We start from the raw sequence: 26,482 nt of genomic DNA on the forward strand, positions 1-26,482 counted from the left end.
AGACTGGGTTTTCCTTTTCTTTTTTAACTAAGACCTTTTTGTTAGCCATTGGGTAACATACCTGCAAAGCCAGAATAGTGACAATAGGATGTTGCTTAGTGATAGACTTTAAAGGGCCAGTGTATTGCACTAAATGAGTTCATATTTAAGATCTCTACACCATTATTTTTTAATACTTAAAAACTTGAGTGGCAGCATTTTGTGTATAAGATGAGCTCTGGACTTGGAATTTAGAAAAACTGGATTCAAGTCCTCCCTATGCCATTAACTGACATGTAATTGAAGCAAGTGACTTTATGTCTACAACTATAATATGGGGAGAGTATTTGTACTACATGCCTCATAGATTTGCAGTAAGTAATTTGCTTTATAAAGAATAAATGCTATAAAAGTTTTGAACTATGATAAGTACAGATATTATATCATCTCCTAAATCTTTGGTTACAATCAAAAATGTTTTTATATGTATATTTTAGTATTTTTTTAATATCACTGCAGTAGGCATGTGATAGGAAATTGTGTAATAAACTGTAATCAAGACTAGAAATAAAGTCATTTCTACCACTGTATCAGGACACTGGTACAAAAGAGGTTTCCTCATCTTATTTCTGAGCTCCAAAACTCAACTATAAAGAAAATGAAATAGTAGTACTACTTCCTTAAGCATTAATAGATAACTCTATGGAATTTATATACTTCAAATACAAGTAAGATTTAGTTACTTGTTACTAAAGACTTGTTTTTATTAGTTACTTTAGCTATGGTAAAACTATAACAAAAATATATTTTATCATTTCACTAATTCTATAAGTGAAAGAGTATATTTTTCTCCATACTTGTATTCATAGTTCTTTTTTCATTTGTAAAAGTTCCCCCAGGAATTTCCAGTGGTAATTGTACTGAAAGATTAGATCTTGAATTTGTTATTATAGGAGAGCAAAGCCCTAATGTGTCATTGATGCAGAGAATGTCTGACATGTTATCAAGATGGTTTGAAGAAGCTAGTGAAGTTGCTCAAAGCAACAGAGGACGGGGACGATCTCGGTCTAGAGGTAAATTTTTAAATTTATTACATATTTCAAAAAATTACCAAAGAAACTATCAAGGTGGAAAACAATAAAACTATTTTTATTAGTAGAGAGATAGATTTACAGTAACATTTTTGGGGGGCTTTTTGGTGAGGCATTTGGGGTTGAGTGACTTACCCAGGGTCACACAGCTAGTAAGTGTCAAGTGTCTGAGGTTGGAGTTGAACTCAGGTCCTCCTGACTCCAGGGCTAGTGCTCTATCCACTGCACCACCTAGCTGCCCCACATATTTTTATTAGTACCATATTGCCTATGATTTTAAAGTTCTGATTGGGAGCAGTGAGGGCCAAAATTCTAATTGGGGAGGGAAAGGAATTCCACCTTTTGCTTAATGATTTCTCTAGTCCTTTTCCTCTTTTCAGAGAATAACAAAAAATTTGAGATCAACCAAAGGACTTAAACAAGCCCTTTTCTAAGAAACAGGAGACTGCAAATAAGCCTTTCCCATTGTTGTATCTTCCATGGTTTAATAGTTTCTCTTTTAGTTATTAAATATAGTTCAAATTATTTGAATCCTCAAATTTAAAAAATCTAGCTCAGTTTTATAGTTTGTCTTTTAAATAAACTGTTCATTTGATTTTTTGGTGGGTGATTTTTTTCATTCTATAGATGATGAATTAGTTTAGAAGGTGTGTATACCTGTGTTTAATCTTAAACAGGAATATTCAAATTGTAGTCATGGAAAGTGTCAAAAATGAGTATTAATATAAAATTAATAGTGGACATGTTACTTAAGTGCATTTATGTTATGGAAAAAGTTGGAAAGAGCATTGGGCCCTAGAGGAGTCTGGTTTGAATTCTGAATCTACCTGTGTGACTTTGGATAAGTCACTTTGCCTCTATGAGATTCAGTTTCATCATCTGTAAAATTAGGGGCTTAGAGTAGATGATCTCAATGGTTCCAGTTCTAGATTCTGTGATTCTACATAATCTGTGAACCAACCTTCTAAATTTTCCCCACCAAATTGAGATTTAAGAAACAAATGAGACCGCACCCTTTTCAAATTTATGTTGTTCCTACGACTACACATGTTCTTTAGCTGTTGATGTTTATTGAGTTGTTAATAGCTGGATTACTTATTTATTCAGTCCTGGAAAATGGGAGACCATGAGTTTGATGCTCTTTGGGGCTTTTTGGCTACAAAATGTGAAGTAATTCTCACATCAGAACTGGAAGGGAGTTAAAGACTTCATTTAGTCATGGGATCATACATGGAGAGCTGGAAGGGACTTCAGGGCTTGTTTGATCCATCACCCTCATTGTGCAGATGAGGGACCTGATGCTCATCAGTCATCTGAACTGCCCAAGCTCACATAGGGGTCAGCTGGACCAGGACTCTGTAGCCTCGGGTCATTGTACCTCCAAGCACAGATAGAGAGGTGCCATCAGTCCTAAGAGGCATTGGGTGATAGTATTTGGCTGTGTTACTGTAAATCTCTCTCTGTTTTTAAAACTGGTAACATTTATGTTCATAGAGTTGGGCCGGCACATTATTGATTAGCTCTCACGGAGTGGGAGGCAGTTGTTTGGACTCCCCGTATAGGATCAATTAGACTGATTTTGTTTCCGCCAGATGGGATGATTTTACAAAACTGGCCTGTCATCTTTGCAGCCATGGACTTTCCTCACCCCCCTACCCTCTACCCCCTTCTTCTATTTCCTGACATCATGTTAAAGTTTCCGACTTCAGAAAGATCATTTTTAATTTAAATCTGCATCGAATATGTATTTTTTGAAGGAGGGACAAATCAGTCAGATGTTCCTGCTGTTCCTACTGGCCCATCAAGTGCTGAATTAGAAGTGGGTGAGACTGCAATGGAAGTGGACACTCCTGCGGAACAGTTTCTTCAGTCATCATCATCTTCTGTGTCAGCTCAGGTGCCTTCAACATCATCCTCCGCAGAAGGCACTCGTTCCACATCTTTGCTTTCCTCTCCAGACTCTGAGCAGAGACTGTCTGTAGAAGCCTCTGGACACCATACACACCATCAGTCTGGTGAGAATGATATGCTCTTAAGTAGGCAGTGATTTGTCATGTTTTCTAAGCATGAGAATTTCTCCATTTTAAGATACGTTTAGAACATGCTAAAAATGTTTATCAGTACCTGCCAGAATAATTGCCCAGAGTGGCTTGTATGTATTACTTCATGGAAATTGTGAGTCTTTAAATTAAATGTGTATGCATGTACCTGTTTCCTTAATATTTTTAATCTCTAGAAAGAAGAAAATTTTTAATAGTAAAAAATTTATTAAATTTATTAAAACTAATTTCATCATAGAGGAATCAAACTACCAACTATTTTTCTTTCCTAATTGAGATGGGGTGATACTTAAATTAGGTCTCAATGAAGGCTACCATAATACAGTGTACCTAATTTCCATTAATTGTAACAAAAGGCAAAAACTTTCCATTTTATGCAGCTCTTGCTCCCCAAGTACAACAGGTATCACGAGGTAGCGAGAATGCTAGTATAATTTAAGAAGTGTTTTACTCAACAGTTACTATAAATCCAAACATCTTATAGAGTCTTCTTTGGTTTTCTCTGTCCTCTGTTAAAAAGATAGTGGCCCATTCTTTTAAACTTGATATGTTTTTAGAATCCTAATTATTGTACTTGAAAGAATGACATATTTTATGGTACTGTTTTATAGTTCTTTACCAGTGTAATTACAATGTTTTCTCTTAAAAATAATTTATACAATCTACTTAAAGAATATTTCATCCTTTATTCACCTTTACTGTGTTGGAGTAAATGCTTATTTTATTAGTACTTGATATCAGAAAACACCCTATTAAACACGCTATTAAAATATGCCAAGTTATTTCCTTAATACCACAGTTCTTCATGGCCGTATTCAGCATCATAGCTTTTTTACCTCTTTCCTCCCCAGCATCCCCACCAAAAAACAAAATCAAACTATCAAACAGATGTGTGTGTTAAAGCGTTTTCTGAGGACAGCTCTATATTTGGTACAGTTATGCCCCATGGGGTTTGTGTTTTAAACTATTCATTTTAAAACAAATAAAATGTTTTTTCAGAATTTCTATAAGGTCCTGCTAGAGATGGAATGTACTCATTATATATCAGCTGTTTCCTTCCCTCCCCCACCTCTACCCAACCTTCCTAGCAATCACAGGTTAAAACTTATAAAAAATTTTAACAGCTCAGCTGTATGATGCCACTTTTATTCTTGCTTCCATAGAAACTGACACCAGATCAACAAAAAATGGGGTGTTTTAAAGTAAACTATTTCATCAATATCTCCTTTTTGGTGATTTTATATCGGTTTCCATGGAAATAGAGGCCAGAACCATTTGTAAAACTGTTAGGTCTCTTGTAAGGTTTTATCTGTCTGCAGGCCACAAAGACATTCACCAAAATGAGATTTTTCAGCAGAATACAAGCTACTCACCTTTTAACTTAAGGGCATAAAATGAAAAGTTTTCTAAGAAGAAAAAAAGCATCTATAAAGTTTATTTTTCTGAGCAGATTTTCATACCTATTAAAAACATCAATTATACAAAACAATTTAAAATTAAGCAAATGTCACTTTTAAAGTAAGTGACATTCTGAAGCAATATGAAATAGCTTATGCTCAATAATCTATTTTCAGGGTAATCTAGCAAGGAGATTATACAGTCTAGGGATTTAGATGTTTACTGAATAGTGCCCCAACTCAATTATTTAATTTAATTATTCAAAGATTCATGATTTCATTGCTTCAGGCACTCCTTCTACCAACACAGATTGCAATTCTTTTTTATTCTTTAGGGGATGATCTTCATTAATTTGTTGTGCTACACTGCTTCCCCCCCACCCCCTCCTTCCCATTCATTGTCTGTTGATCCTGTGATCAGACTTGCTGAATTTAGCTAGGCAGGCTCTCAGATGACTAGACACACAGTCTCTTAGTCTTTTACTGGGCCTTTATTCAAGCTTTTCTAGCTTGATATAGAACCTACCATAACTAGAACAGCCTTTAAGAACTTACGGTCATTTTTACAGGACTATAAGACTTATGAGCAGGACTTTAAATGAGGGTTTCTGTTAATGCTTCTGAAAATTTTAAGAAATGCCATCATTTGAATTTCTATTTTTACTTATATGTATTGAAAACAGATGGCTATCAGTTATACTTTTCATTTTGAAGTATTTACTATATTAATATGTACCTAGGGGATAGGTAGAGAGAGTATAACCATCTTTGTGATGAAATAATCGTCATTATTTTAAAACTGGAGAATCCTTAAACATAAAATGAAATAGGAAGTTAGAAAAAAGCAAAAGCTTTTTGGTTAGGTAACATATCCTTAAAATGATTTTTCCAGGACACTAAGACACCAAAGCTTATTAAGTTTCCCTACAATAAGGAAGACAATATAAATTGTCTGTTGTTCCCTTGGTAACGCTTAAGACATTGCATGTGCACATAGGTCTAGGTTCCAACAGGAAGGCCCCCTTACATTTGTGGTTCCTTTTCTGTTTCCAGTCCCATCCCATCTAACTTCAGTTGGATTTGTGGATAGGAAGAATCAAAGCAGCAAGCAGATACAAACTCTGAATCTAGCCAGGTGCCCAGCCGCCTCCTCTGCTCACGGACCCAAATTAGAATCAGGACCAATGCAGGCTCAAGGGACAATGCCTTCAGGGCTCTTCTTTGGGTTCCCTATGAAATCCCAGAGCCTCTCTCGCGGGCGTAGCTTAGTTCCCACTCCAAAGCTCCTGGCTTCCTTCAAGACTTCATCTCCCCCTTCTCCCCTTGCCTGCCCTAGGATTCAGGGCACTTGGCTAATTAGACAAGTATTTATAAGCTCTTATGCTTCAGACCCTGTGCTAGGCACCGGTTAAGAATGAAATTAGTTGGATCATGGCTCCTCAGACCACATTATGACTGGTATAATGGAAAGTTGCTTAAGTGCCACATGTTCAGTCATTATTATCTGTTTTATCACCCTTGTTCTTCCTCAAAAGTCTGTTATCTAAGTATTCAAACCATTTTTGCCCAAAGCCATACACTCTAAGGGCTTAAGTAAGTTTAGTTATTATCATACACATCATTTTTTTCTTAAACCTTTAATGCAGATTATCCTCTTCTCAGGTTATAAAGCTGGAATTGAAATAATACAAGCTAAAATTAAATATCTATAAAGAGTGTTTACATATAACATTTAAATTCATTAGAAATGCTTCTTTGGTGTAGTGGCCAGAGGGCCTAATTTGAAGTCAGGAAGACCTGGATTCAAATACGGCCTGCCACAAGTCCTAGGTATGTGATCATGGGTAACTGTCATTTCACCTGAGAGTACCCTTGGGCGACTCCATAAAACAGCATGTTACGGGCAGATTGCTGATCTGGTATTTCTTTAAATCCATGAAATCACAGTGCTGGACCATTAAAAACATAAATTCATTATAGTGTATTTTATTCAAAACCAATTACGTGACTATACTATTAATTTCTTTTTCCATCAGAATGCAGAATATAATTTAATAGCAAGAACTGTAATAGTCACCTCTCAAAATAATCCAAGAAATGATTCGTGGAATTTTATCTTTGTGATAGAAAGTTTCTGTTGTTGAAAAGAGAGAAATAATTAAAAAGAAACAGAAAAATGAACATAGTTGTTTTTTCCCTTCAGTCCAGAATATTTAGATGAGTCAGATTTACTGTATTATAGTTTATTTGGCTTATTTTCATCTCTATTCCTAAGAAAAGCTTTCTTTTAAAATTTAATCTTCATAACTTCCTATGATTAGAAAGGGCAGTATGGAGAATCTGAATTTATTGGCTATATCTTAATCAGTAAGCAAATATGTTAACTTTATAAATAAAAGCTTTCATGATTATACATCATGTATTATATGATTTTTTTTTTTTAGTGAGGCAATTGGGGTTAAGTGACTTGCCCAGGGTCACACAGCTAGTAAGTGTTAAGTGTCTGAGGTCAGATTTGAACTCAGGTACTCCTGAATCCAGGGCCAGTGCTCTATCCACTGCGCCACCTCACTGCCCCCATCATGTATTATATGAACCACTCACAACCTCATAATTTAATTTCCTTCATAATATGCATAAAAGATTAGCCATAGATAGCTCTTGATAACCATACGTGGTGGCAACTTGCCTATTTATAGATATTCTTGTCCTAGGTTCAGAGAGCCAGTTTGGACCTTCAGAACCACTAACACTTGAGGAAAAACAAACTCCTCCAGTGAAGTAGGAACTTTGTCTTTCAGAATTATCAGTTTAGTCCAACCCTGATTAAATGCTTGTTTGTGTACGGCCCCAGAGATAAGGAATTAGAAAATGAATATCCGCTGCCATCAAGAGGCTCACTTAAAGGGTATAAAACATGTATGTAAATAGCTGCCATCCCTATTTAATGAGCCAAGCACCTGTGAACTGAGAGATCCAAGAAGGAGGTATTACTTTGAGATGGTCGAGTCAGGGAAAGTTTTGTGAGGGAGGGACTGAACAACTTTAGGAGGAGGAGATGCTGAGCTATTCTGCCCTGGGTATCGAGGACAGTTTGTGCCAAACCTGGAGTTAGGAGAGGACAGGGCAAGATCAGGGGAAGAACGGAGGGTGGGTTACTGAGACTCCTAGGCTTGCACATTTGCATAATACCTTAGAGTATACCAAGCTTTTTACACACACTGATTCACTTTGTCCCTGTGAGGCAGCGAAGGGAAGGAATTATGAATTTTCTTTATTGGGCTACTGGCAAGTAGTCCAGTTGGGTGGGTGAAACAGAGTATTATTTTTTAAAAGGTTGGAAAGGGAGGTTGGAGCTGGGTTATGGAGGGTCTTGAATAAACGTTTGGTCCTTCTATTTTGTCCTGCAGTTAGTAGAGATTCAGGAAAGCATTTGATCAGAAAAGTGATAGACTTGAAGAGCAGTTTGGAGATTGGAGAGACTGGAAGTAGATGGCTCATTTGTGAGCTAGCTACATGAGAGGTAATGGAGGCTTGACCTAGGGTAGTGATGGCATGAGTGGAAGAGAGGGGACAGTGGAGAGAGATAGGACCAAGGTAGAAACAACAGGAACTAGCATTTGAGTATATGCTAATTGAAAGAGAAGGAAAGTGACACTTGTTTTAAGCCTTGGTAACTGAGACTACGGTGGTGCTATAGACTGAGGTAAAGAGGTTAGAGCATGGACAAGTCTGTAGGTTGAAGTAGGAGGAGCTGATGAGTTCAGCTTTGAGTTTGAGAAATGGACAGAAAATTCTGGTGTAGATATCTTTTAAATATAGTCAGAAATGTGAAACCGAAACACAGTCAGATATATGGTTTTGGGTATGCTTAGTGTGATGATGATGAAGGAAGCCATGGGAGAGTGTGTATAGACCAAGAAGAGGACCAAGGAGAGAGCTTGGGGCACTGCCTAGCTTTAGAGGCCAGAAGGGGGAGAGAAGCCAGTGGAGGAAACCCCAAACCAAGGAATTGTAGTCAAAAAGATTAAGAAAAGAGATCCAGGAAAGTGGTTTCTTCACATTGGAATCAGAACTGCTCACATATAAACATTACTTTGTCACCCATGAGAAATGAGATTCAAACCTAGGTTTTTTGACTTTCAGTTTTCCTCCTTCACCTCAACTGCCCTTCTCTTGAAAGCCAGTGATGGGGAACAGAGCTGATGGTCCCCTGAATTAGATGATGCAGAAAGATTCTGGCTGATATGGCCTGAGAAAAGATCATTGAATTGAGCAGTAGGACATCACTGAGGTCCTTGCAGATTAGTTTGTGTAAATCGGTGGCCATTGAGTTAGCAAGGAGCTGGAAAATATTTGGTGAGGAAGTAGAGGCAGTAGATGTAGTCTGCTGCTCTGCCCAAACCTGTGAAAAGAATAGAGAGGTAGAGAAACGTGTGTCATTAAATTGGCTGGCAAAAAGCTCAGCTGAGAGAAATCTCCTAAAGTCATCTTCTGTACGAATGGGAAGGGGCTCATGAAATTCACAGTGAGGGTGGAGAATGGGATAGGTTCAGGAAGGGGGAGTGTGGTAAAATAATGGAATTTGGCAGATGCCCAGGGGTCCAACCTGATTGATTTAGTTGTGTTTGAATTGGGTGTGAATGAGAAACTAAGTACCCAATTAAAATGATTAGAATTTTAGCCACACCTGACCAGCCCTAAACCTATTTTAAATTTGGCCAGCACTGAGGAGTGTTCTCAGAGGCTGTGGACTGCGTCATCAACAGGGGACCAGTCCCAGCCACACAACTTGAAGGACCTCACCTTTGGAGGAGGGAGAAAAAAGTAGAAAAAGGGACCCCCAACAGTGAGTCGGGGTCTTTTCCTGTAGGTGAGCTTCCGGGATCAGACTGCTAAGAGGCCGCACAGGTGTTTCCTATTGAAACTACGGACCCCTGGTGGTGAGTTAATAAAATCCAGCTCTTTGGATTAGCTGAGCTGAAAGCAAGTTTGGGTTTTGAGACAGTCTTTGCTAGAGCCAGGGAGATTATCCATTTTCCTCTTTCCCCATTCCCTTGCCCTTGACTTTATTAATTTCACCTTTGCTGTGTATTTTATTCCCATTAATAAAACCTGATTTGTTTGTGGAAAAGAGGCTGTCGATCCCCTTTCTTATTGGCCTGGAAGAAATAACTAAAAAGGCAGTTCGGAGGGGAGGAAACTTTGGACCTAGAGATCCCTAATTATTTTCTGAACCCCAATATTATGGCGAGACACCCAATTAACTCTCCCCATATTAAATTTGACCCCTACAGGAGGCAGGAAGGTAGGAGACCGTGATCAGAGAAGGGGATTTATGGTTGGAATTTGGAAGGTGTTATAGTGGCCAGAGATTTTGTCTTACCCCATTGTGACTGACTTGGGTCCCACAGAGGACATGGGAATGGAAGTTCTGTGGAAGACCTAAGAGACCCGGGTACCAGAAGGGGCATCTCTGTGAATGTTCACATCAATGGTGAGAAAGAGGCTATGCCAAATTAAGTTCTGCAGTCACTGAGGAAGAGTGAAAGCAATCACAAAGTTTGGTAGAGGCTAGAAGAAGGGATCACTTGGGACCACTTGAGAAGGCTTGCTGATGGGTACCATGTGAACAGGGAGAATGGGAGGACGTCAGATGGTAGAGGAGCAAACAGAGAGTCCTTCAGGTCTAGGAAATGGTATGAGCATATCACCTTGGGAAAATGAAGAGTGTTTGGGGGACATTAATTAAATTACATTTGACTCATCCTTCTCTGTCTCCTTTCATATTCAAGCAATTATGGGGTCCTGTCCCTTCTGCCCTTTTCAAACTCTTTGGCCCTGCACTAGCAGGCACTGCCTTATTTTCCCAGCCTTATCTCCTACTATTCCTTTCTCAGCACTCTGCGTGTACCCTCTCTGCTTTTGTAACACACAGAGATGGGTGGATAGCTTTACTCACTCCCTGTCCCTCCTTCCTGGAACACCACCCCCATTTGTTTGGTGAATGCATATTCATACTTTAAAATTAAAACCAAATGACAACTGCTTGAAGCCTTCCTGACCCCCATCCCAGCAATGACTTTTCCCCCTTAGATATAATATGGTTATTTGTGTATGTGTTATGTCCTTTACTAGAATGGAAGCTCTTCACCAGGTTAAGGACCATGTCGTATACAAACTTCATTTCACCTAACTCTTAGGACATTGTTCTCCCCACAGTAGGCAAATGTTTCTTGAATGGAATCAAATTGAGAATGAGGCAGGAAGAGGAAGAAGGATTTACTATTAAGCTTAGGAAGCTGGACTTTATTCGATAGGCAATAGGGAACCCCTAGACATTTTTGAAGGAGCAGGAGGTACGGTGTGATCAGATCTGTACATGATATACCTATCAGGAGGTTTTAAGGTGGAGTTGGAGACAGTTAAGTGGAGGCAGGCAAGGAAGTCCGCTAAGAGAACATTCGATTAGTTTGTGCACAAGCTTAAAAAGGCTCGACCTTGGGTTGTAATTGAGGGTACTGTGTTCTGGCTGCCTTTATTCCTCCTGACAATCCCTGGATAAGATTCCCCTAGAGATTTGCACTGGGTGGCATTTAGGAATGAATTTCCTGCCACATTTTCTTGTTACTCAGCACAGGAGGGACTCATTTACATTGACATAACTACAGACTTTAAGCGGGAGCAGGAGTCAACACTAGCAGAACTTAAAGTCTGTAAGTTCACAAATGTGTTTATGTATATATAAAGTACATCTTTATGAAAAAGACATGAGACGGATAGGCCACATATCAGTTGCTAATGGGCAGTGTTAACTTTAGAAGGTCATTTAAGATCACTTAAAGTACTTAAAGGAAAGATCTTTATCTAGAAGCTATAATGAGATTCCATGGAATAACTTCGTTTCCTGTTTGTAAAGTCACTAAAGAAATAGCAAAATAGGGGATCAGAGTTATTATTGAAAAATCACTCTTTATTCTCCTTAAGATCTCTACAGGATGGCCTGAACACTGTTCTGACAGATGTGGACAGTAGTGAATTGTCTACATGTCAGTATTGTTTACAGGAGGTAAAATAATACTGATGTGAATAAATTTTTCACATTCAATTGAGTATTTTAGTATAGAAAGACTAACTAGCAGGATTTTATTTTTTATTTTTAAAATTTTATTAATTTATTTATTTTAAGTGAGGCAATTGGGGTTAAGTGACTTGCCCAGGGTCACACAGCTAGTAAGTGTTAAGTGTCTGAGGCCAGATTTGAACTCAGGTACTCCTGACTCCAGGGCCGGTGTGCTCTATCCACTGTACCACCTAGCTGCCCCAACTAGTGGGATTTTAAAAAAAGAATTGTTCTTTATATTTTATTTCCATTCTATTTAATTACATAAACATTCTAAGAATAATTAAGATTAAAAAATGAAGATTTACATACATATAGTTATAGATATAAATGGTAAAGCCTATGAAAGGGGTCTATCAATATTAAATCATAAGGAATCCATAGTTTCTTATGTAAATAAGCAGCTTGCTTTTTCTTCTAATAGATGTGTGTTTCTTTATCTTTCTTCTCTTTGATGTGTTTAGATGATATTTTATCGATTTTATTTCCCTGTTCTTTTACACCCTTTTTTTCCTGTCTGTGTTAGAATTTTTAAGGGGGCCCGAAATAGCTCTGCTTCGTAAGGGCCTGCAACAACTGAGGCTTAAGAGAGCTGAGCAGCAGAAGCAACAAGAGCTAGCTGAGGCCGCACAGCGACAGTCTTCCACTTCTGATCAGTCTTCCCCTGAGGGCTCCTCACAGGGCCCTCAGCCTTCAGGTTGTCAATACCAAGTATTCTTCAGCAGCTTAGCTGGTAGAGCTGGTTGTTGATGTTGCTGATGTTTGCTGAGATGCTTACGTATACATTTCCCTGACACAAGATAGAGCTAATGCACTATTGCTGCTTATCCCTTCCTTGCATGTGGTGGTATTAATCATCACATGGTGAAATAGACAGTGCATTAAAACAGTGTACCCTAGATGAATAAAAAAAATTTATTCTTGTATTTTTAATATATGGGAAGGGATTGTTCACTTCATCCAAATTCAGCCTTCTTCTGGTGCCTACTGTGTGCAGTGCACTCTGTTAGGTACTGGGCATGCAAAGGTGAAAAACAAACCAGTCCATAAATATGATACAAGAGGATAACAAAGGAAAATACTTGAAGAGAGTGAGATCGTGCTCATCTGGGAGAATCAGCAAAGATTCATGCTGGAGTCGACCTCAGAGATGGACCTTCAAGGAAGAGATGGATTTGAACAGGTAGAGATGTTGAGGGAGTTTATTGTGAGCATGACACACATTTAACCTTGGTGGAACACAGAGGTGGGAGAATGCCAGGGAAAACTTGGAAATAGGGTCTAGTTTGTTGGAGAGGGTAAATGAAGGAAACTAGAGTGGATCGAGGCTAGGAAAATAGACTGGAATCAGACGATGGAGAACCTTGGATATGAGGCTGTCATCTAATGGGGAATGAGGAGCTGCCAAGGGTATTTTGAGAAGAGGTGTGATATGAGCAGAGGTCATCTCTGATAATTAGGAAGATTATCTTGGCAGCTGTGTAGAAAATAGATTAGGGAAGGACGAAACTTAAGTCAGAAACATTAGCAAAAAGCGTTTGATGATCAATCCAGGAAAGAGGTAGTGGAAGCCTATTCTGGGTCGTGTGGGGAGACGAAAGGGAAACAAATAGGATATTGAGGAGCTAGAACCCATAAGACTTAGCAGCTGATTAGATAGGGGGATGAGGGAGACTGAAAGTATCTCCAAGGTTTTGAATAAATGTGTGATTGTGGAAACAAGAATAGGAAAAGTAGGAGAGAGGATAGGGTTTAAGAGGAAGATAACAAGTTTCGTTTTGCATTGATGGCATTTCATATACCAATGGAACATCCAGGTGGACAAACCTAGTCAGCAGCTGCAAAGAGAGTGTTTTAGTTTAGGGCTGGAGAGCATAGGTTTGGTCATCCTAAGTGAAGCCACGTCATCCGATCTCCAAGGGAGAGTGTGTAAAGAGAAAGAAGAAAAGCTCAGAAGCATTCCACTTAGTGCCCACTTAGAGGCACTGAGAGAGTGATGATTGTTCAGTAAATGTAGGGCCACTACCTGTTCATCAGAATGAATTCAGTGTGCAAGGAAATGCCTCTAACCAAAAGGCTGCTCTCCTCCTTGGCTTCCAGCTCTCTCTTGCTTTGAAAGTTAATGCATATTCTTACATGAACGACATAGTGCTGGATTGAAGTGCTCGTAGAATTGCTTATAGAGTTATAGAAATGATGATTGGCAATTATATAGTACATTGGATTTGTTGTTTTAGTTAATATTTCATTGCAAATACAGTTTTTCACATAATTTGCTAATTATTTGTTTTCTATATAATCAGGTATCAATTCAAGATCTTTGGTGGAGGTAACAAGTTTCTGATTTAGAGAACAAATATGTATTTGGCCTTTAGCCATGTTCTCATTCTATTACCTATAAAATCTTGATATTTAATAGATTTGTGATATTTTTCTCTTGGGGACTTTAATATCATGGAGAAGACTTAAGGGCCCAGGTTACCCTCTTTAGGGTTACCCTCTGTGACAAAACCACAAAATAACTCAGCAGCTTGATATCAATAATAAGACAATAGTTACTGTAATTTCACATTTCACAAATGGGCTTGTGAGGCTTTGGTTAATAGATAAGCAATGATGAAAATAGAAATTAATTGCTCTGAGAACTGTGACAGAATTACTTTGCAGCTAGGAGATCCCAAAATCATTTGGATTGTGTTACTTTTCATTTATACCTTTTCTTCCTAAATGTGTTTTACCAATTCCTGCAACATCAGAAAAATTTCAGTATTTCTAAGATCTGTAATATCATTAGTGTGCTGCTACTCCCTCTGCTTATGCAGGACCCCCACTCCCCCATATATCTCTGCAGATAGACTTGAGTTGCTATATCCAAAAGGAAAATTTGGCACCTGCTAACTAATTTGTTCCACATTTACCATGCTGGCCTAGTGAGAAATCATGGCCCATTACTGGGTCTCTACTTGAGTCTTTTCCAGGCTAGGAAGAATATTAGTTCTGAGAACCCAGGGTCACCTACACTCATTGATGAGGCGGCATCCCTATGAAATCATCCAAACTTTGAAAACAATCATAATACTGAAATGTTGTTGTGGGGTCAGGACACCATGCTGATATTTAATCTATATTATATTTTTGGTTTAATTTCATTAACAAAAAGTACTTGGGTCAGAGTTCTCTGAATGTTAGTAGAGTTTAATTATTCAGGAAAATCTTTTTTCTCCCTTAAAATTTATTACAAGAAAGAAAACAATTTCTCTGTAGATTGGTGACATGTTAACTGTTAAGGTAAATGCTAAAATTTGACAACCTTGAATAGCAAACATTCCCCCAACGTTTTTAGCTTTGTAAACAATTTTGAACAAAAAAATTTGAAGATTAACTATTTATTCATAAGTAGTTGGTGACGCAACGGATAAAGTTCTGGACTTAGAGAAAGGAAGACCTCAGTTCAGATTGTGCCCTCAGACAATTATTAGTTGTGTGACCAACGCTAGGCAAGCTACTTTACCTTACCCAGCCTCAAATTCTTCATCTGCAAAATGGAGATGATAATAACACCTACCTCACAGGGCTGTTGTGAGGATCAAATGAAGTAATACTTGTAAAATGCTTAATAAATGTTAAATTATGTCAGTGACAGCTATTATTATCATGAAATATGGCAAAAAGTCAATTCTAAAATGCCACTCTATTTAGAAAGAAAATGCTGAAAGGTAATAAGACAAAACAGTTGTCAAGGCAGAGTTGAGTGTAAAACATTGCCTAAGCAGGCAAAAGTCTGTCTATTTATGTACGTGCCTGCCCTTGTAGTATAATGGAACTGTAAAGAGCATTTGGGGTGTGGAAGTTTTTCCTATTGAGTTCATCAGTTTGAATTTCATCAGAATTTTGTAGAATCACAAAATGTATTTGTCCTATATGAAACAACTTGTTTTTCCTTGTACTCCTAGTCTCATGTTCATTTATCTGTATTGCTTGTTAACTACTTAGTACTTTTGTGGCAGCCTACCCAGAAGAAAATGAGGATTAAATAAAAGACTGTCAGTTGGCTAATTCGATTCAATGAACACTCATTAAGTTCCTGTCAGGGGGCAGAGCACGGTACCCACTAGGCAGTGAAGGAGACCCTAAATCAAGTTGTCTTCTGGCACCACTCAGCTGTGCTCAGATGGCTTTAGTCCTATTACTAAGTCTGTCACCTTTCATCTTTTCCATTCTTGTACAGTGAAGACATAGTGGACAGAGCTAGCCTGCAAGCCAGAAGACTGCAATCCAAGTCCCACCCAACACGTGCTGGCTGTGTGACCTTGAGCAAGTCACACAACCTCTGAATGCTCTAGATTAATGGTGTCCAACTCACAACCATTAAACCTCTATATTAATTACAACTAAAATATTCGGTGGAGCTGCATGAGGCAAGAGGGCTGTTTGTATTGTTTGTTAGACAAAGTCCAGATGGAGTGCCATGAATCAAAGTGGCTCTCTGCGAGTAGCATCCCTTTAGTTAACTGGGGTAACAGATCATTCCAAGGCACTTACTGACACCAGTGTCACAGTTTCAGATACTTTGCCAAATAACATAAATTGTCTTTAAAATAGCTTTCAGAGCCCTTAAGAAAATTCTTGTCACCCACAAAGCTTCACCTTGCAAACATCAGAGATGATTGCCAAGAATCTAGTATGGTAGAGTCACAATATATTATCTAAGATATTTTTATTTTAATTCAAATATAGTAGATTCCACCTCGCCCCGTGGGCTTTTAGGGTATCACACAAGAACCATCAGTGGTCTTTCAGGATTTTTTAATTGTCAGAGAGACAGATTGGTCTTCCTTCATCTGATCACTGTCTGGGAATGTATACTAACTGACTTCTATTCCTGGCCTTATAATATAGTTGTTAAGGGGTAAAATTCTAGCTAGTCTAAAATATTTAATGAGTGGTCGCCAATAAATTATAAGCTTTAGCAAGAGTTAGACTTTTAAGCATTTATTAAGGAGAATAAGAATTTGGTAAAGAGAGAGAAAGGCCTAGATTCCTATCTATTAAAGGGAGAGCACATTTCTAGCTCCGCTCTCCACCAGAGTCCAGATGAAAGACCCCTAGAGTCAGCGCCAGTCTCTTCCTTCCTCCTCCCACTAGTCCGCGTCACTTCCTCCCGCCAAGAACTCTTCTACAGTAAGTATCCAGCAGGTGGCGTCATTCCAATCGTTACAGTCCCCCCTGTTGTTCCTCAAGAAACAAAATGTTTCCTTGACGGAACAGTAAAAACAATATAATAACTATTACTAACTAATAATATGTGAACAACAATATAGAAAAGGAAGAGAGGAAAGTTTTGTCCAGAGGGGCGATTTTTTTTTTTTTTTGTCCTCATGAAAATCTTTTCTCAGATGTCCTCTAGGTGTAGTCGTGGAATGGAAGTCTTTTCAGGGGTTGATGTGTGGATGCTGGTAATCAGCCAGGAAATTTCCTACAAAATTGAGCTTAACACAACTTTAAAATAGCTTTGTCAGTAATCAAATCAAACAATGAAAGTTCTCAGAAACATATATAAGGGAATTCAGAATCTTGGTTGTTACACATGAAACATATAATAAAACAAAAATTGAAACATTCTTTAAAATTATAATATTACTATAGTCCCCCCTTATGGAGGGTAATTGAGAAGACAATTGCTGCAATATTAATTAATAAAAATGATTTTTATCTTTGTTTCATCACTTTTTGCATCATCTGCCTAATTATCCTCATGCCATTATGAGAAATTAAAAAATCTAATATAATTGGTAACAGGTGTCAAGGCCAAATTCAACACTGTATTTATCATGACACCTGAGATAATTATGGGGGTTACCATAAAAGAACAGAGAAATGATGGGATATGAGCATTCCCACACTTGAGCAGTATGTACTGCCCATACAGTATGCCAGGCTTAAAAGAGGTGGATGGAATATATGTCCATGCCACCGAACATATTGGAAGAAACTGAGTCAGACTTAATCAGATGCATGGGATTGAGATGTCCATGGCATCAGGCATATAGGAGGGAGCATAGAAGCCAGGTGTAGAAGTGAGATGGGTGGGATCAATACTTCCAGCCATCTGTACAATATTGTGGGGAAAAATAAAATATTAAACCAAGAGAATCCAACCTCAACATTTGTCAAAAGCCGTTCCCTTGGCCATACCTTGACTTCATGCATGTCTCCCCTCATGTGACAGTTCAGTGTCTGCTCTTGCGTGTATTCCTCTTGTGATTGGATGGCATCTTGGCCAACTGGCATCTGATAACTCAGAATAAAGGCAATTAATGTCTTAAATGATAAGTTCCCATAATCCAAGTCTCATATGGATTTAAAAATTGAGGATAATAAATGATTGCAAAAAATGTGAATACATCTTGACTCAGAATATAATATATAATTATGCAACAATTTCAAATAATACCCCTTTTTTAACTTAGTATACAATTACTTTTTTGAAAAATCTGAACATATTTAAATACAAGTTAAAGCACAACAGAATCTCAAAGAAAACTTTTTTTTTGAAAAAAGAAAACTTTTACAAATGTTCCCCTCTTTTTTTTTTTTTTTTTTGGAATATGCTTATCAAAAATAATACTTCTAGAATCAATTTACACTTGCCATGGCAAACAATTTGCTAGGGAAATGCTTTAAAGAGTTTGATCAAATAATCAGTTGAGAAAAAATAATAAAAACAAACAACTCAGAATATGGGAGCACAATACTCCTAGAATTAACATTGCATTATGAAATCAAAACCATCTTGCAATGTTTCAAAATTAGATAGACAAATGAATAGAAGAAAATACACATGGAACAATAAAAGACAGTGAAATTCAAACTAAGGAAATCTAAATGAATATGAACTTAATATCAATAAGAGTATTATAAAATATAAACTTGATCACATGACTATAAAAAGCTTTTACAAATATTCTCCTTGTTTTAGAAACTAGGTATAAGACACAATCTCAAAAGCATGAAAATCTCTATGAAAATAAACCCATACCATTAATTTCAAAATGTATATGTAATAGCATAGAAATCCTATGTAACCTCTGAATTGATACTATCACTCTGAATGAATTCAGAACACTTTTGATTCCGATATCTAAAATCCCCAATACTCATATCAATACCTTGCTGTTTACTTCTACATTTCTGTAAAATATATATACTTCCATGGCAAAAGAAGCGGAGTCTTGAACTATGGTGATGATTGTCATTCTTATTCAGCTTAAGTTTTTCTTCTTTAACCCCTCTATATTGTCTGTCAGTCTTTTCACCATACAAATGCTTTATAAGATTACTAATTAAAGACAAAAGCAGGTTAGCAAAATTATGAACAAAACGAGCATATCTGGAGTTTAAAGGGTTTTCTAAGGTTGTCTCAGAAGCACAGCCAGGCCGGGGAAGGGCTGAGCCTGAAGCTGCAAATGCAGGTAGAAAAAGTTGAGCATGCGCACCAGATCTCTGGACTTCCCAGGCAGGGGAAGCTATGGGCTTGGCCATAGGAGGAGTAGAGGGTGGGGTCTGGAGAGGAGGGGAGGGACCAGAGCAATTTGAATCAGACTTGATTTTGAACTCAGGCCTGGATTCCTCTTCCCCCACTTTGCCTCCAGGTGCTAGGGGATTAAAAGCTTCTAGAGGGTGGGTCATTGCCTCCAGGCATGCAAAATTAAAGCAACAATTACTGTTAGAACTGGGAAAAGCTGCGGGAATCTTTTCAGGTTTCTCTGAAAAAGCATGGTTGGGAGAGGGAGAGATATTTCCTTGTGTGAGTAAGTTGCTGGCTCTTTTAACAAAAAGAAAAAGAAAAATAGAAAATCCACAAAAACAAAGCATTAACATGATCTTATCTCCCATTTGTCTGGTTAAACAGACTAAAATCAAAAATGGGGTAATTAGGGAGTTTAAAAGGTCCATTCGAAAAAATTTAAAGGAAAACACAGCCAGTGCGCCAGTACTTAGCAATTTAAAGGGAGAGGGAGGGGAAATTTCTTACCCAACCAGAAGATCAGAAGACTGAGGGTTAGCTTTCCTCTTCGTGGTCAGCCATCTGTTAAGGGGTAAAATTCTAGCTAGTCTAAAATATTTAATGAGTGGTCGCCAATAAATTATAAGCTTTAGCAAGAGTTAGACTTTTAAGCATTTATTAAGGAGAATAAGAATTTGGTAAAGAGAGAGAAAGGCCTAGATTCCTATCTATTAAAGGGAGAGCACATTTCTAGCTCCGCTCTCCACCAGAGTCCAGATGAAAGACCCCTAGAGTCAGCGCCAGTCTCTTCCTTCCTCCTCCCACTAGTCCGCGTCACTTCCTCCCGCCAAGAACTCTTCTACAGTAAGTATCCAGCAGGTGGCGTCATTCCAATCGTTACATAGTGTAATATAATAATACATCCTAGCCTAATAATAGGGCAAGTGGTTTCTCTGTTCCATGCTTGAGCTTTCCCATCTATAAAATTGGAATCTTAGGTCTTTAAAGCCTTGTCTTTTCCCATTTCAAATGAATGTTATAAGGATGAATTGGTTAATGGGTTATTAGAATAGCATATAAACATGGAGTACTGTAGTTCTGGGCCATGTTGATTACCTCATAGTGTCCTGCATTAAGGATATGTAAACTTGGTAGCATTCAGTGTATCTAAGTTTAATGAGCAGGTTTCTGTGGTGAGTGCTAGAAATAGCAACAGGCAGAAGGCATTCAGCATTTGATTGATTTTAGGCCCAATTCTTTTCTTCTGTTGCAGGCCTGTAAAGTCATGGATTTCTGGCTTCTGCTCAGAGTGACAACACTCTGTGGAGTCTGTTGGTACTGATCCAACCACTGTCACAGACCCCCCAGTGGAGCATGGAGTCAGCTTAGAAGGGGTCAGGTCGGTTCTGATTTTTTTCACTATATGGAGCTGTTTTGTCACTCTTAAAAAAAAATTCATAGCTTCATCTAGGCTATAAAACGTGAGTGATTCTTGAAAAACACTTTTCAAAGTTGAGCCATATTGGAAAAAAATCAGCACTTACATGATTCTGTGTAAGCAGGTTATTTATTGCAGTGGTGTCAGACTCAAATAGAAACTGGAGATACCAATCCATGTATAAGGATCTCTACTGGCTGCAGAGTGACTTAACTTTAAAATGTAATGTTACCTGTGTTTTATTGTATTTTTATTGATTTTCTTAAATATTGCCATTACTTTAAAATTTGTTACTTGACTTCCATTTTAATTTGGTTTGGGCTGCACTTGGAAGTGTTGTGGGCCACATACTTGATCACTCTGCTTGACTGCGTCAGGTGCTCTTGGGGTACAGACTCATGGACATTATGTACAGTCCATTTCACATATGAGTGCCTCGTGACCTATTACTTAGCCCTTTATTTAAGAAGGCCAAGTAAAAACTTTTCTTATATGTACATTTCTTATTAAAAGGAAAAGTCTATCAGAATATGTATGTAGAAGATCAAATATGATGTTGTCAGATCATTTCTGCAGCTCTAATATACTGCCTCAAATGTGATAAGTTCATCAATGATTGTAGGTGAGATGAGTGTTCACATAAGTATCACATAAGTTCCACAGTAGCTTTGGGGAATTACATATTTTATCATATAATTATGCAGATGAATCGCATATTTCCCTTCTGGGATTGTTTCACAGAGGTGGAAATTCTGATGCTAGAATGTTAAGTAGTTTGTTTAGGACTGACAAGTTATTGAAATATATACTATCAAAACTTAGAGGGGTGGCTAGGTGGCACAGTGGATAAAGCACTGGCCCTGGATTCAGGAGTACCTGAGTTCAAATCCGGCCTCAGACACTTGATACTTACTAGCTGTGTGACCCTGGGCAAGTCACTTAACCCCCATTGCCCTGCAAAAAAACAAAAAACAAAAAAACAAAAAAAACTTAGAGCTGGTATCATATAAATACTATCAAAACTTAGCCTAGTCATTGACCATGAGTACTAGGTGAATTTTTGTTTTGAAGTTTATCTTTACCTTAGAAAGTAATAGAATCCTAGATGTAAGTTACTCAATTATATGCCTTTTAGAATAATTGGTCATTTGCCTATAGATTTAAGTGAATTATTTTGTTGTTTTCTAAAAGATAATTCTTAAAAAAGAGAGTGTTGCAGAATTATGCTATTAGGAATGGAAAATACTTACATTTTAAGTAAGATTATTTTTCTGTACCTTAAATGATTGACTCTTGAGAAATAATATAATTCATGTTTATGTTGGGACTTACAAGCTTGGTATAAAAGGCAAAGGATGTATGGTATAGTTTTGTCTATTACTGCAATGAATTGGCCCATAGAAAAACAGTCCGGTATTTTTATTTTCTTATGTCCTTATCTCTCAGGAAAATGTGCTCAACTGTCACTAGTAAGAAGATAATGACAATATTTTAGATTGCAACTACTTTATTGAAACTCATGTTAGCAGGTGCAAGTATTTTGGAAATTCAGGGGAAAATATGAGGATGGCAGCATGGACATTGAATGTATGAATGTGTAATCTACTACTATATTTATATTTGAATTTGGCATGATGCTATTTTAAATGTCATTCAGAATGTTTTTGGTACCAGAATATCCTCCCTAAAAGAGCAGTTGGCCTCACTCTTGTTACCTCAGTTTAAAAATAGATTTCTAGTAATGATCTAGGAAGGAGTTGTCTTAAAGGTTAGAATTCAAGAGAGTATAGATTGGTTTTTTAATAGAAGTAACAACCATTTCAGCATTCTTTAAACAGGTGCATTGCATTATTTTCTTGTCTAAGGTCCTAGAATATCTCTGCTTTGTCATTTTCTCTAGTATAGTAAATGATTAGTTTGGTGGAGGTGGTGGTGGAAGGTTTTTTTTAAACATTTGGTTTGGTTTCATTCTTAAATTTTATGGGCACTAGAACACTAAACATAATGTAATATCTTCCTATAAGATTTAGACTTTTAATATTTAGGGAAAATGATCGTAAGGGAATAAGAGGAAGAATTCTAAGGTGTTTTCTATTCTTAACTATAATATCATATTATCTTGAAATTGCCTTATAATGAATGCTGGTGGGTGAGGGAAAGAAAGTTTTATAACAATTACATTATATCCTATGAACTTCCTCACAGTATTTTCTAACAGTTGTTTCTCTATTAGCCAATTTTTTTGCTTATTTTTAAAAGGAGTATCATTATACTTCTCATTATCCCTACGGACCAAGCTGTAGTCCTTTCTTTAAAAATGATGTCCTAATAATAGTGAATGCACTGAAGCAGATATCTGGTCTGAAGCAGTCATAAAAATAAACACTGAAAGATTGTGATGTTACTTGAATGATCCATTAATCTCATACTTCTTTTTGGCATATGTAAAGCTGAGGAACAGAGCTGGATAATTTAAAAAAGAGATTAATAAGGAGAACTGAATAGAAAATGCTTATTCAGTGAATAGTTGCAGTCGAACACATGAAACTAGACCAAGAATAGAGGTGGTGAAATTAGGAGACAGCAGATTTTAAACAGGTAGAAAAGAACAATGGCCTGACTCACAAGAACTATTTAAAGGAGGCAAACAAATGATATCTAACGTGTTCAAATGGAAGCAAAAGAAAATCAAGCTATAATATGGTTATAAAAATGTCAAGTTGGTATTCATGAAAGGAATTTATTAGAGATTGACTTGAATCTGGAACATGCTGGTGAACTTTTCTGGGTGGTCACCAAAGTGAGGATGGTCCTGTTTGAAGCACCTTACTTTACTACATGTTAAATGAAGAAGTAGTTCCTATTGTGAGCAGATATTGCTGATCATACCAAAGTTGCAATGTTTTCATTTGTTTTATTGTAGATTGACATTTTCTAAGGACTAGAGCATGTCATCTTAGAAATAAATCAGAAGTTTCTTTTAGTATTGTGATAGTGAGATCCTGCCCCACCTGCCATGTATTTCTTCCACTGCCCCATTGGGCATCAGTGCCACGTTGAGCACATTGAGGGAAGGAGTGTCCTCTCTCTTCCCACAGGGTCCCCTGTGCTTCTATCATAAGGGAAATGAGAGGGAGGTATCTCTGTAGAGATACAGAAGGCCACAAAACAAGAGACACCTCTCCTGGGGGTAGAAGTACAACCACAGTATTTGCACTGCATAGCAAAGATAAGTAGCCCCATTCTGACATCAGTTTCATATTATATTATAGAATTAGAATCATAAGCTGGAAAGGACCACAGAAATGCGTCAGAGGAACACCTTCATTTTCTTAGTTAAGGAAATAAAGGTCTAGATGAGTTAAGTGACTTGCCTAAGGTCATACACTTAGTTTATAGCTGAGCCAAGACTAGATTGTAGATTTCTGATTCTCAGAACAGTGCCCCTTCTACATTATGCTGCCTCCCTGCTGCACCCTCTTTACATAGAGTAAGTCACACCACTTTTCTGAAGATACATTATGGTTCTGTGGTATCATTTGCTTTGGTGAATATTTCTCCTATGGATACTTTGTCTAAAATGTTTCATTCTGGTGCCCTTGATAAATTGTGTTCACTTCAGATTTGATAAGACAACATCCCTGCAAAAAGCAGTGAGCACTTCTCCCTTTTGGGTGGCTCCTTCAAAAGGATTTAAGAAATGCATGAAAGAAAAACCTGATTGAGTGTGCATACTGCCTTTTGGGAAGCTTCCATTTATAGATCTATCTGTGTAGCACCTCCTTCTTATCCTAAAGAAATGTGGGGGAAAGTGCATATGCATGAAACTAGAAGAAGAGTTTTCAATGTTCTCGATCTGTATTCAAGGTTACTAAATGCTTGCCTGGAATAATGTATCTGGCCACACGGCTCTGCTTACTCACTGCTTGGGAAACATACCCGCAGCGCTCACCTCTCTTCCCCTGCCTTTATACATTTGTTTTTAAGCTTGTAGATGATCATGACATTGCTGTGCAGTTTTCTGCTGCTTATTTTTAAGTTGAAATCTCATTTTTGTTTCAGATTCTCCTTCTTCTGTGGTTAACAAACAGCTCGGATCCATGTCCCTTGATGAGCAACAGGGTGCGTGCAACTGGAGATGCGCCATGCCCATCCATAGTTTCATTGCAATGCATAAACTAAGCTCTTTCTGTTTTCATAACATCTTGTAATGACTAATAGCCATAGCCTGTTTTCATAGAGCTAGACAACATTAAATAGGATTGGGCATGAGAGCCTCTCTTTCCTGATGGTCTCCAGAAGGAGGGTAAAAACCACTTGGTTCTCCTGCCTCTGGTGTCAATTTTTAGTGGTAGAGGGGAAATCTAGAGCAGACAGTCTTTCTCTTTGTCTTCTGAGGGAGTTTAAAACATTTTGTAGGGAGAATTTGGAGTTTTGCCCAGGACCCTTTGCAGATAGTGTAATTATAGGTCCCTATAATAATAAGAGCTTTGCTTTTCCTTAGAGTAATACCCTACCTATCAGAGGGAGTGAGAAGTCAAAGATAAGAGACTGCCCTTGCTTCTGATGCATCCTCACCGTGTCACCAGGGACAAGCCATTTAACCTCTCAGTATCCCAGACTGTGAGCTGTAAACAAGTTACCAGTCTGCATCAGTGGAGGGACTTCCCATATAAGTAACTCTCCAAACTGATGAAACCCCAGGTGTAGATCCTTTCTCCCCTCCCCAAACAATCCCATTCCTTATGCAGACTTATGGCAGCTTCTGGGACACGGGCAACTTGAATCCAGGAGGAAATAGAAAAGGCATAGATAGTGTTTTACACTTGGTATGGAGATGTAGGAAGCACATGCTTATAGGCTGAAAGTGTCATCAGTCTAAGAAGGCGGAGGAGAAAAATCTAAACTTAGGCCCTCACCCGGAGCCTTTTGACTTAAAATTGTGTGTGAAAGGATTCTATTTTACAGAGACTGTTTTTTTACAGATCTGAAGCCCTGGGAGGAATGGATTTCTAGAGGCAGATGGAGGGAGCAGAAGAGTGGGAAGACAGGACAATAGGCAGAGGGAAGGGACAGAAAGCTGTAAAGAGCAGAGGAGTCTTGGGCCATTTAGTGTGAGGACAGGCTTGCTGGGGCTGAGGTGATGGTGGAGAGGGGTGAAGGTAGCATATTACAGCAGGGAATAATTGACGTTCCTAATGATGCCCTTAAGTCATGCAAAGCTACTGTAAGCATACTGTATGCTTTTAAAGAATTTATATCCAAAAGTGGTTAAAATTTATAAAAGGAATTGATCATCAGATATTCTCAATTCTTCTATAATTCTTAAAATCTTAATTTTCAGAAATCTAGAAAATTCACTTCTATGAAATATTTCATTCTTCTCTCATGCTTGAGTATACGAGGCATTATTGTAGAACCTTTCTTCCTAAATACCTAGAGTCCAAGAGGTCATTAAACAGAATTAATTGTGAATTGTATATTCATATATTCATTTTAAAACAATTGTTATTCCTAAGCCAGAGATGACTTTTGGTTTGCTATAGTTTTTCTCTTCAGAATTGAATTAATCTTATTTTGATGAAGGAATTTTGGGTATTCCATTTTCAATTTTGTTTATGTGTTTGGGCATTTATTAGTAATGTGTTAATACTAGAAATTATCATGAAATGTCCTAACAGTCACAAATAACACATTATAATAAATTGTCCAAAAATGCTTTCTGATTAACCAGGCTTTTTTGCTGAAACTATAATCATACAAAGATATCAGTATGAATCAACAAGCAATATTACCAGGTAGTTTGAAGCCAGATTCATATATTTGTAGATTGTGTTTATGAATTTTACCAAAGCTGTACAAGATATTAATAGCACTTCATCTATCA

The 26,482-nt window shown here is 37.6% G+C and overlaps 1 protein-coding gene across 7 annotated transcripts in view; it reads left to right on the plus strand.

The window, feature by feature from the left end:
* Positions 1-26,482, plus strand: part of DCAF6 (DDB1 and CUL4 associated factor 6) — a 162,782-nt gene that overhangs the window by 77,596 nt on the left and 58,704 nt on the right. For 3 of the 7 annotated variants that reach the window (XM_043999774.1, XM_043999776.1, XM_043999775.1), the window contains exons 9-12: positions 933-1,052; positions 2,828-3,085; positions 12,177-12,347; positions 24,658-24,717. In XM_043999774.1, coding sequence (XP_043855709.1) covers positions 933-1,052; positions 2,828-3,085; positions 12,177-12,347; positions 24,658-24,717 — 609 coding nt within the window. The remainder of the gene's footprint in view (positions 1-932; positions 1,053-2,827; positions 3,086-12,176; positions 12,348-24,657; positions 24,718-26,482) is intronic. The other 4 variants (XM_043999777.1, XM_043999778.1, XM_043999779.1 and 1 more) reach the window with 2 other exon arrangements.

This window comes from Dromiciops gliroides, chromosome 4, assembly GCF_019393635.1.
Source record: "Dromiciops gliroides isolate mDroGli1 chromosome 4, mDroGli1.pri, whole genome shotgun sequence".
In the NCBI taxonomy this organism is placed as follows: domain Eukaryota; kingdom Metazoa; phylum Chordata; class Mammalia; order Microbiotheria; family Microbiotheriidae; genus Dromiciops; species Dromiciops gliroides.